Source organism: Bos grunniens, chromosome 11, assembly GCF_055505025.1.
Source record: "Bos grunniens cultivar Pamir isolate PY7600 chromosome 11, Bosgru_T2T1.0, whole genome shotgun sequence".
NCBI lineage: Eukaryota > Metazoa > Chordata > Mammalia > Artiodactyla > Bovidae > Bos > Bos grunniens.
This window is the reverse complement of record NC_141175.1, coordinates 81912598-81925050: the sequence shown is the minus strand read 5'-3', so window position 1 is coordinate 81925050 and position 12453 is coordinate 81912598. Positions and strand designations below refer to the sequence as shown.

Genomic DNA, 12453 nt, shown 5'->3' with positions numbered 1-12453 from the left:
ATTCAAAGGGCACGCGCGCGTGCACGCACGCATGCGCACACACACACACACACACACACACACACACACACACACACACTCACACACAGGTTTTTCCTTTTATAACCAAGGATGATAGATAACCAGGCTGATTTCTGAAAAAATTTAAAGCCCCAAATAACTGTAATTCCAACTCTCAATCAAAGGAAATAAATCTTTTCTCCTCCTACTCTTACTTAACAGGGCTTTTAAAAGCCCTTCCCCTCCAGGCAGGACCTGTGGTCCGGCTGGGACGGCAGGGCTGGAATCTGCATGGAGCCGGGGCAGCAGACAGGGCTGCGAGTGGGGCTGTGCTGACTGCCTCTTCACGGTCCTCACAGCCAGCCTCGCCAGGCCAGCAGCTGACCCCTATTCTCACTTGGTTTTTGGCCTGGGTCAGCTTAGTTTTCTTCCAGTAGTTGGTAAACCGTCTTTGCACCAGGAGAGAGATAGTAAACTGGACTGAGGAGAGAGGGATGGCGGGGAAAGGGGAAGGAAGGGACTCGAAGGATTAATGAGCTGATTTCCATTAAGGCTTTGACATCTTGGAATGAAAAGCGGACTGTAAGAGCAGAAGCCCAGTCCTCTACTCCGGCCATGCTGCCAGCTGGCCATTCATCACCAAAAATTCCCCAACAAACCCATGGCTGTTGCTTAATCACCTCATATAAATCTCTATTAATCTTGCAAAGTCAAAACACAAATATATGACAAAAGTCTTTATGTACCCTCAATTTTGTGGTCAAAATGTTAAAAAATGGAACTGATCATCCAATGGTTCCAATGAACTTTTTTTTTTTAAACCTCCTTTTGGGGAATAAATAAATGACCTCCTTACTAATGTTTTAGTATCTACTAGACTGAATAAACTCAAGCTAAATGATCAAATAAACTGAAGAAGAAAAAGCTGTTGGTGCTAAAATTTGAACCGACTTTTCTTTTTCTTTGCAATAACAGCAATGTTTCAAGCTAAACTCAAACAGAAAATCCTTAGCAGGCACAAAGGAACATTTACTATTCCTCTTTCATAAATTGCTGGGGACATAAAAGGGCCTCTTCAGCAGTGAAATTTGGAATACTTTGTATTATAACATCTTTCGGGGAAAAGCATATGAGAATATAAGTCAGGGGCTGGCTTTAAGAAGGGCCCACCTGGACCCAGAAGTGGCTCGTCTAAGCATGGAACTCCCAGTGCAGACAAACAGCTCTTAGGACAACACTCTCAGAGGACCTCAAGGACAGGGCAGGCATGTGGCAGGCTGAGGCTTCATCACTCATACCCGATTCTATACTTTCCTATTTAGGAAATTCAAAGTTATCCTGCCAGTGACATGCATAATCCAGAAAAACTGACACATGGGTTTGGGATATATTGTGTTCTGGCCATGTGTTTTCCTCTCAAACTCTATTCTAGGCTCTGAACACATCCTGATTAATATGGTAAAAGTGTGCTGTGGAGTAAGAGGAAGCCTGGTGTTACAGACCACCCACAGAGTGTAAAGTTCACACTTGGATAATAAAGAGTTGACTGTACTGGAAACATAAAAGTGGCTTTCCTAGACTCTGGGCAAGGAAGTTGGAAACCCAGCGAATTCCAGTGATTCATGTCTTTGTTTTCTAGGCTGGAAAATCATGGAGGAAAATCAGAGAAGGGGAGGGAGAAGGATAATGAAAAGACTAGATTAGGAAACTGCAACAGGAACCACAGGGAAGGCCGAGACGATTTTTCTAGCTGAAGAGGAGGCTGGTGGCAGCTTTGTCATCCATCCTCAGGCACTGTGCAACATGAAGGTCCATTCAGATGGCTGGCCTGTTACTCCATCTCCTCCTTCCAAGAAGGAACTGACTCAGGAAGCCAGCAGATGATGAATTTCTTTTTTTTTTTTTCCTGTCTTCAACTTTTTATTATAGAAGTTTTAAAGAATATACAAAAGTGGAGAGAATAACATGATGAAGCCACATAGACCCATGACCAGACTTTAACAATTATCAAAGTATGTCTGCTCTTCTTAATCCTCTCTCCTCCCTCAAGCTGTATTAAAGCAAGTATCAGACATCATAAAGACGATGAATTTCTATGAGATCCATCAAGGGGCAGCAAACTAGGAGGGGCAGAATGTCCTTCTGTACAGAACTTGAAGAATAGGAGATTCAGATTTTGTCTTGGGGCAGTCCTTGCTGGAAGCAGAGGTTTCTATAGGATGATTTCCCTGACTTCCTGATCCCCAGGAATAACAGCTACGAGGACCAGGCCCACTAATTGATAAGCAGAGAACATGAATATGATCACAGTTCCTGTTCTCTCAGAAAAGGTATCTTGGGACCTTGTCTAAAAGCCACACAGAGGCAAATGATACTACGCTTAAGGGAGCAGTTTTTGGAGAGGAAACAAAAATTGGACTAAAAATGAGAGGCTCACCATTAACCATCCCTATATTGGCATTTCAGATACTAGAGAATTTCCCATCAATAACCCTGGTCAAAGCTATAGTTGCTTAGAAAACATAGAGCCTCACATCTCCACTCATTGAGAAATTCTTCATTAGATCCCTTTCTTTCTTTCTTTTTTAAATATATTATTCATGTATTTGGCTGCACTGGGTCTTAGTTGTCGCACTCGGGGTCTTTGATCTTCACTGTGGCATGTGGGATCTAGCCCCCTGGCCAGGGATAGAACCTGGGTCCCCTGCGTTGGGAGTGTGGAGTCTTAGCCACTGGACCTCCAGGGAAGTCCCTGGGTTCCTTTCACCTAAAGGTCTCCTTTGAACTCTTCATGGTGTGGCTTCCGTGTATTTCCTCAGTCCCATTTTCTGCCACACATCCCTTATACTTTAGGTTTTAGAAGAGCTAACTTCTGTGTAGTTCTCCACACTTATCAAGGCATTCCACATTGCTATGTCTTTACCTATGACATTCCCTGGGCTTGGAATACCCCTCATCTGTCGTGACCACTTGGCAAAATTCTTAACTCTTGAAGGCATGCTGCTCACCACCCACTAGGCTACTCCTGTACCTACTACATACTTTTGTTACCACGCTTTCCATATTCAATGAAAATAATTTATTTATACATCTTTCTTACCTCCTGGATGGGGCTCCTTGAAGCCAAGGCTAGTTCCTTCTATATCTTTGCATCCCTACAGCTCCTAACACCGAGGTTATTATGTAGTCTATGCTCAACGAGACTTTGCTGAATTCCACTGATTTGTGGGTCTCACATTAGCCATTGTTTGCCTCACCACGTAAGGTGGGGAGCCCAAGGAAAGTGAACAATAGCACATTTTTTGAAAAATAAAAAAGAGGCTGCTATGTTAGACAACCAAGATACTAGTCATTAATCAAAAGCAACATACTACAGCATAGAATGTGGTGGGCTGTGGGCCTCTGCTGGACTCCTTTCTCCTGGAATCACAGAGGATGCACACGGGGTGGCAAATCCTAGCGGTAACACTGTCCAACCAATATCAGGTTCTGAGACACAGATATCGAATACGGTGTTACACAGAGGCCTTCCTGTATATTCGAGAAAACTGAGAAATTCTTCTTACTCCATCTTTCACACAGGAAATGCTTTAAGTTTCAGAATAAACTAATGATGGCAAAGATGAAAAAAAAAAAAATGTATCTAGCTTCCTTTGCCTGGCTTATTCAAGCTCCTTCACTACATACCTAAAATGGCAAGTTGTATCTTTTTCTTATTCAGCCCCTCTGGGCCCCTCTGTGCCTGCTTAAGTCTTACATAAGTCTCTCATCTCTGAGTTGCCATGGTGTCTGGTAGTCTGTATCACATGATTCAGTCAATTACTGCCTTTCATTGCTAGGTTATCTAACACAGGACTGGGCATATAGCAGATATTCAAAAAACCAAACTGGTGGACAGATAAAAAGCCATAGTACATGCCCCCCCAGTCACCCAGCAGTTTTAGAAAAATTGTCAAGAAAATATTTTTCTCTCTTTACCACAACCCAAAGTTTGAAAAAGATATATAACTCCAGTAAGTTTAGAAAACTCATGCCAGTGACTTTTAAAACTCCCACAACCAGGAACAGCATTTCTCCAGTGTATTCCTAACCCCCGATAACTCCGTGTTCATGTGGGGCTTTAACATACCTCTTGGCCAGCCAGAGCTTGGCTTTGGTACAAACAGCGACGTCAGCCAGTTCCTGCTGAAAGTATGTATTCATTCTGTATTTGGAGTCTGAGAAGGCTTGTAACAAATGAAAAACCTAAACCAAAAAAAAAAGAGAGAGAAAAAGCAATATCCTGCTGTGAAAATAAATTTTTCCTAAACGTCCAGTTCTTCCCTTTTAGGTTTCCTCAAAATATTCCCCTCAAAGAAAACAGACACCTGCAAAATGTGGCTCTGGTCTCTTTGCAGGAAAAGCATGTTGATTTTGGAAGGACGCAGCAAGTGGTAAAAACCTTATGTCTTTCATCTGTACCTGTGCTCTGAGTTCCTTACCAAGTCTAGAAAAAGATGACTATTCTGTGACCAGTCATTAGATGCAAGAGTTTATTACTTATAAACAGCCTAAAAATTTATTTTAGCAAAGAAATACAAACATCTTTATCTTAGCGGTCTCATGAAAAAAAAAAGTACTTAAAAAAGTTATTTCTGCATTTATTTATTTTTGGCTGTGCTGCTGCTGCTGCTGCTGCTGCGTCACTTCAGTCGTGTCCGACTCTGTGCGACCCCATAGACGGCAGCCCACTAGGCTCCTCTGTCCCTGGGATTCTCCAGGCAAGAACACTGGAGTGGGTTGCCATTTCCTTCTCCACTGCATGAAAGTGAAAAGTGAAAGTGAAGTCGCTCAGTTGTGTCCAACTCCTAGCAACCCCATGGACTGCAGCCTACCAGGCTCCTCCGTCCATGGGATTTTCTAGGCAAAAGTACTGGAGTGGGGTGCCATTGCTTTCTCCGTTGGCTGTGCTAGGTCTTCGCTACTTTGCACAGGCTTTTTCTCTAGTTGTGGAGGGTGGGGGTTACTCTCCAGTTCCAGTGCATGGGCTTCCCATTGCGGTGGCTTCTCCTGTTGCAGAGCAGAGGCTTTAGGGTACCTGGGCTCAGTAGTTGCAGCTCCCTGCCTCTAGAGCACAGGCTCAAGGGCGCACAGGCTTGGTTGCTCCACGGATCCTCCTAGATCAGGGGTCGAACCCGTGTCTCCTGCATTGGCAGGCAGGTTCTTATCTCCTGAGCCACCAGGAAAGCCCCTCAAACAGTACTTTTTAAAGTCAAAATCTTACTACACAGGAAAAAATCAACTGTCTGTGAGTCTAATCTGGTTTGGGGTTTATCACGATGGGCTTGGCTGAAGAAGCAGGCTGCAATGACGCCTGCCTTTGCAAATACCGGATAGTGATGCTTGTAAACTACTGAGATTTTTTAGATCTTTTCTAAGATGTCAGGAGCTGAGGCAGCACTGCAGAACCCTGCTTTCTTACTCTTCCATGACATTATACATTAGAACTAAGCAGAGCAAGACAAATCCTGTTGTCTCTCTCTAGCTACCTATATTTAGAACGAAGGCCACAATTCCAGCAAGGCCATGGCACAGGCCATGTGTGTGTGTACTGGTTTGTGTCTATATGTGTGCCTTGGGTTCATTCAGTCATGCCACTAACAAGGCCTCGGTGAGAAGTACTAACCTGCAGCAGAGAACAAAAGTGGATGAGGGCATAAACGAGATCCACAGACCTTAACTAGCGTCAAGAGAAAAGACATGTCAGAGAAATCCTTCAGCTCCTTTATCAAGGGGAGGAGGAGGGTGGAGCAAAGCAAGCACAGATAAACACATCAAGAACTTGGAAAGCCTATTTTAATAATCACAGTGTTTTCTCTTTCTGTTGTATCCTTTACCGGGGCTGCAGATGATTCTTTCTAAACGGCAGGATTCCACTTTTTCTTCTCTTTCTCTCCTGTCAATGAAGGGCATAACTTTGCGAGTTAAATATGGAAAGGAAGTAATGAGAAAAAGCAAAAGGTCAAGATAAGAGATCCAGAGCCATCAGACCCTAAATGGGGTCTGAGCAGGCAGGTTTTCCTGGGTCAGAGATCTGCAATTTCCAACAACAAATATATGCTGTGCGAGCACCTCTGGTTTAGAGTCAGTTTTGATTATTTTATTGTGTGGAACTGCTATTAAAGTTTTTTTTCCCTAAATAGGAGAAGGCACACAAGTCCCAATGTGGAGCCTGAAAACGCTTTCTCTAATAATGGATCTGTTATTTCAGAAGCAACAGATCAAATATCACTACTTCACCGCACCCCCATGGGGACCCATACCGCCCATCGTGAAGTCTGGAGCAGTGGTTCTGGCTGGGGCTTCTGTTCTTATGTGGTGACTGCCAGAGTGAAAAAAAATCACCTCCCTCTGCCCGAATCCCCACCATCCTGAGAGAGTTGGCAAAGCCACTGGGCCTTGCTTTACTTTTCTCCACAGCTGCACAGAACCAACCACCAGGGCTTTTCATGGTGTCACAGGACTGTAATTAATCAGCAGACACCAGCAAAATACATGACTTTGGAATTTACTTATAAAGAAAGCTGTGAGATTTTTCAAACGCCTCTCATTTAGAAGCAATCACTTCAAAAATAACTCCTGATGGATGTTTAAACTTCGTCCTATATTTGCTCACCTTACTTGGCAAAAACAAGGCTGTTTTTGAAACGCTTGGTAGCTCTGGTTTATGAAAACCAGCCTATGAGCCCATCAATTCTGTCACCTCGGGCACAAACTAGACAACAGTTGTGATCCTGGTTATTCACCAGGAACGGAGTGCGGTCTATTTACACGGGACCAATGGTGGGGGAAGGTATACTTAGAAGAACCTTGGTGGAAATAAACACACAGGAGAAACGGAGTAAAATGTGTGAAAGACAGGGTCAGAGGAGACAAGGAAAATGGGGACAGGGGAGGAGGGGGAGAGAAGACAGAGGGCGGCGAAAGGAGAAAAAGAGGCTTGTAAGCCATGTCTGAAACAGGTTACTGTGCTTGAGAAAAAGTTTTCTTTAAAGATAATTAATGAAAATGTTTGAATATATGACTACCTTCCTATCACGTGAAAAGTGCTGGGTTTGGGACTTCCCTGCTGGTCCAAGGTTGAGATTCCATGCCTCCAATGCAGGGGCTGAGGGTTCAATCCCTGGCCAGGGAACTAAGATCCCACATTATGTGTGGCATAGCCAAAAAAAGAGTGCTGGCTTAATTCTCTCAAGGAAAATGAGGCCATCCTTTGCATCAAGTCCAGAAGTGAGGCCAGACTTCTGGAACTCTGGTCCAAGGTCGGGTCTGGGAGTTCCAGGAAGCTCCAGTAAGGATCATTTGTCCATCAGCTCTGCAAGGATGGCAGAGGCGAGGCAGCTCCTCCCCCCAACTCCCTTCTGACGTTCTGGTCCAGAGGAACTTCTGGGCAAACTGCGTGGCCAAGCCCAGGCCTGGGATAATTAGGAAACTGCACTAAACCAAACACAGAGAAACACAAGCTGCCAGACCTGAGGATGACGACTAACTGGACCACAGGAGAACGCTGAGGAGTTCAGTGTCACTTTAGGTGCCCCAAGGTGGCAACGGGATTCCAACATTCAGTCCAAAAATATTTATTAAACAACTATTATTACCAGGCGCTATCCTAGGGGCTGCGGCCGAGAACACACAGAATCCCTGCTTTCCTGCAGCTTACATTCCAGTGGTGGATAAACAAAAATATCAGTCGTTTCCCAGACTCTGCCTGGTTGGGATTTATAACCTGCACGATGGCCTCGCCATCACTCCGCTCTTCCACGTGACCTTCCAGCCTCCACCACAAGCATTTGCTGAACTGATGCTGATGTTTGGTGCCTCCTCCTCTATTATTTCTGCCTTTAGGACACACACCCATGGGTTTGGTGAGCTGCTGGTGGCGCCAACCCCAAGTTAGGAGCAGAGTCACAGAGCTGGATAATGCACACTTCTTACTCCATGGATTCCTAACCTAGTGGATTGCTAACCCAGTGGGGAAATCAGGGAGGCTGGATCAATGATCAGAATGCAACCCTGTTGAAGCCGGTGAGAGGAAAAGAGACTTCGGAGCCAAGTGGACTTTGGTGGAAACATAGTTTCTAGCTGTAGGGCTTTGGGTCACTTGTTTACCCCACAGTAAAGAGTATAATATTATCTATAATATAATAAGTATAATATTATTTGTAATATAAAGAGTATAATAATATCTATCTGGTAGAACTACAGAAAGATTTCAAAGAACATATATAGATAAATAGATAGTACTTGGCACATGTTAGGCACCTGATCAAAATGCTAGTTCTCTTTTTCCATCTCTTCCCTCCCTTCTAGCCCTCGTTCCAAAAATAAACAGAGAAGGCTTTGCAGGAAGAATGATACCCATATGTGGCCTTGAAAAGAATCTTGCCAGAATTGGAAGGAAGAATACACAAGCAGAGGAAACTGAATTATTAAAAAGTGTTAAAGAGTATTAAACTATTGGTATTGCCAACAAAAGAGTGAACATTAAAATAAACTATGGGCTTTAATTAATTTTTAATTTAATTTAAATACATATAAAATAATAATATACTTTATAATGCAAAATAATAAAATAAATGAAAAATAGTTAATTTTATTAACTAAATCAATTTAGTTAATAATGATGTATCAATATGGGTTCTTTAACTGTAATAAACATACCACTCTAATGCATGATGCTAATAACAGGAGAAAACTGGGGAGAGGGGGCAGGGAAGAGAGGAATAACATGGGAACTATCTGTACTCATGGTTTCGGAAAATCCAAAATTGTTCTACAAAAACCCCATTCAGTAAAAGAAAAATATTGGGACTGCCCAGGGGACAGCAAATAGTTGCATGTAACAAGAGTGGAGCTAGGATGTGTGCAGGGCGGTGGGAGGCACAGCTGAAGAGAGGGGTCAGGTTAGACGGGGAAGGGTCTCAAAGGCAGAATCAAGGGATGTGTGCTCTGTTCTGGAGGCAGCAAAGACCTCTTCAGAGATCAGATCTCCAATTCGAAAAGGAAAAGCCAGGGACAGTGAGGAGGCTGGGTCAGAAGGGGTCGGGTGAGTGAGACTGTTGCCAGTCTAGACAAAAGGTGGTGGGGCTTGAAACCAGAGCCTGTAAACCAAGAACAGACTGCGGACCAGAAGTGGCTGCAGATGTTTTATTTGGCCTACACGGTATTTTGAAATCGCCATTGTGTGAACTGGGAGATTTCACATCAAAATCAACCTGATGTCGAAACTCTTTGGAAAAATGAGAAGATCTGACAATTCTGTGACACCCCTACTTCATGCCAATCTAAATGATGGCAGCAGTAGAACACAGAGGGAAGGATGTAGCTGAGAGACGTTTTGGAGGCAGAAGAAGAAGGACCTGACAGTTGCTGAAGACCCAGCATTGAAGGTCAGGAAAGAGACCTTCCCCCAGGGCAGCTGGGGATGGAGGGCCAGGCTTCAAGACCAGGATCATGAGAATAGGTGGCAGGACTGGGAATGAGGGATGGGGAGTTAATGAGTTTGGTCAGGAATATCCATGTGACACTTGTTAGGGTAATTTATCTTGCAAACCAGGAATTCTTTTGAGAGTGAAAAAGAGCTCTATTAATAATCATACTGGGACAGCCCAAGACAGTTGGTAACCTCCAGCCATGGCAGACCCCTTGGAGAAAGGTTACAGTGGACTTAGGGGTGTCTCCAGCACACACACACACACAAACCCAAAAACAGAAACAGGAGAAGGCTTTATTGACTTAAGATAGTTGTCAGAAGGAGACAAATGCATACAGAAAGCGACCAAGTGCGAACCAGCATCCTCACCCCGACTCTCACAGGCCTGGGCTGCCCAGAGATGAGGCGGTCACACCTGCTCTGAGGAGGGGTGGTCAGGAAGCAGCTCGAGGGACCTAAGACTTCTTGCCCCTGAGATGCAAGCCTTAATGAAACTCTGGGAGAATCTGAGACGAGTTTGGAGAACAGTCAGCCTCTGCCCACCCTCATCCCATGCTAAACACAGAGAGACTGAGGGGCGCCCCCAAACATCTTGGTAAAGCATGGGGTCCATTTTTGCAGCTTTGAATCTCAAAAGTGACTCCACAGAGCAAATGGAATGCTCTTTGAATACATGCCACAGGCCTAAAGAGAATCATGAGTCAGACCCCTGGAAGAACTTGCGCTGCACCAGTGAAATACGTCTGGTTTATGCTATTGGACTAAAATAGTGACTTGTGTTAGACAAGATCAAGATGATATATGGCTGTTTGGGAATGCAACGCTAAGATGGCTTTTCCTCTCCACCAAGCATGGCTTCTAGGCAATTTCCCCCCTTATAAGATCAACAGCAGCTGAGTTCCAGAAACCAGCAGGATTCAGCAATAACAGGACCAGGTTTAGGCAGGCCGTGAAAAAGGACAACTCGGAAGAGAAAAGGGATGTTCATTTCAGAGGTCAGATATAAATGAGGTGAAGGTATCCTTATCAGGAACAATCCTGCTGAAGATCCACAAATCTGTCCCCCTTTGCAGCTGTATTTATTTCCTTAAAAACAAAAGCCTGGTCTTCTTGGGCAGCAGGCAGACTGGGGGCGAACACTTCTGCCCCTATCACATTCAGCCCCAAGTATAAAATTTCTGTATCTGCTACTCTGCCTTCTGGCTTTCTCCCCACGCTGCTCCAACCCCCACAGCAAAGTCAGAGCCACATTTTTCCAAGCTCAGTGTTTACACAGGATTTTATTTCGGCTGGTAAAACATCTGTATTTTTTCAAGGACTTAAATAAATGATCTATGCCGGGAATGTACAGTATAGGGTGATGTCAGGCCCCCTTTTCTTTTCGACTCACTGGGCAGAACAGGCAAACATTGTTTCAGCCTGTCGCTGGGAATGTGAATATTTATCCTGTCGACTTAATTCATACAAACAGAACGAAAGGCAGGCAGGCAGAAGTATTTTATGGCTTTAAGTCAGACTGAAAGGAGGCTGGGGGAGAAGGGGGATGGCTGAAGAAGGAATCTAAACTTTCTAATTCACAGAAACATGCCTAATCATAGAACTGCTGGGAAACGGATACAGCAAAACTTATTTAAAAGGAGATTGTGTTTATTTGTATGCATGTGTGTGTTTGGGAGGGGGAGGTGGAGTTGGGAAAGTGAGAGAGAGAAGAGTTCTCTAACTTCTATGCCGTTTCCAATCATTACAATGTGTTTGAGGACTTAATTTTCTGCTCTAGACATATTAATCTTATTCTTAACTACAGGCATATTAATCTTATTCATAACTAGACCACAGGCTTCTGACTCCCACAGCGCTTCCTGGGTACATGTACCTACCTGCCTGTGTCATCTGTACAGACAGCTCCACATACTCTTCTTTGTTACCTGCCCTGGAGGGTCACTGGGTGGACTGGAGGCGTGACCCTTGGATGCTGGTCGTCCAGAACAGGCTTAGTGGGCATCTGCCACCCATGGCTACTTACTGATCTAACCTTAGGCTGGAGGGCAGGTCCAGGAAGCATTTCAAGTGGTTACTCCCCCAAACCGCAACCTGTTTATCAGACGAGGACAGATCCTTAGAAAGGTCTGGGTGAATTCCCAAAAGGTGACACTTGGCTGTGTTGTGTGGTTGCTGCCAGGAAAAGGATGCTAATTACAAAGCGTCATTACTTCCTAGCTGACTCTGGCTTGGGAAGCAGGCCACGAATATCTCTAAGGATTAAAATGTACACAAACAAAGTCTGTGGGGACCTAGAAATTCACTTGGTGTCTCAGATGCATGCCTTCTCCTCTAGTAACACTCCTACTGTTTCAGTTCAGGAACCCAAAGATCTTACACCTAGATGATGCAAACAACTTAAGCGACTGGTCTCTGTCTCCAAAATTCATTTTACACATGGCTGCAGAGAATTCTTAAAAGCCAAGCCCTGAGCGCATCACTCCCAAATTCAAAATCCTTCAATGATTTCCAGTGTCCTAAAATAATCTTCTGGGCACCGAAGGCTCAACTTGTCTTTCTAGTTTCCCCTCCAACTTCCTCCACTTCATGACCTATTCTGTGGCTGTGAGCGACGATTTCCCATTCCTGACAATGCTTTTCCATCTAGGAACTTCCTTCCATTTCTCCCCACAACCTCTTCAGCTCTGCCTACTGAAATTCATTCATACTGTAAGACCCAGCTTATATACTACCTCCTCCATAGAGCCTTGCTCAGCTTTATCACCACCTCCTATCCCCACCCTAAGACTTTCCTACTCAGCGCCCAATGACTCATTTCATTTGATTTCTTCTTTTAACTTTTTAAACTCTGTCATCATGGTTATCAATCCACAATTTCCCTTTCCTAGAGCATGGCTCACTGAAGGAAAGGACTGCATCTTGTTCTTCGTAGTCTCTGGACTCCAGGGATATACAGCTTTATCTGGCAGAAAGAGACTCAA

The 12453-nt window shown here is 44.3% G+C and overlaps 1 protein-coding gene across 20 annotated transcripts in view; it reads right to left on the bottom strand.

Moving 5' to 3' along the window:
* The window catches only part of THADA (THADA armadillo repeat containing), a 335209-nt gene that overhangs the window by 101595 nt on the left and 221161 nt on the right, over window positions 1–12453 (bottom strand). For all 20 annotated transcript variants that reach the window (XR_015137049.1, XR_015137050.1, XR_015137051.1 and 17 more), the window contains one exon: window positions 4130–4245. Coding sequence is in view for 16 of the 20 variants with exons in the window: in XM_086327224.1 (XP_086183350.1) it covers window positions 4130–4245 (116 nt within the window). In the remaining 4 variants the exon portion in view is untranslated. The remainder of the gene's footprint in view (window positions 1–4129; window positions 4246–12453) is intronic.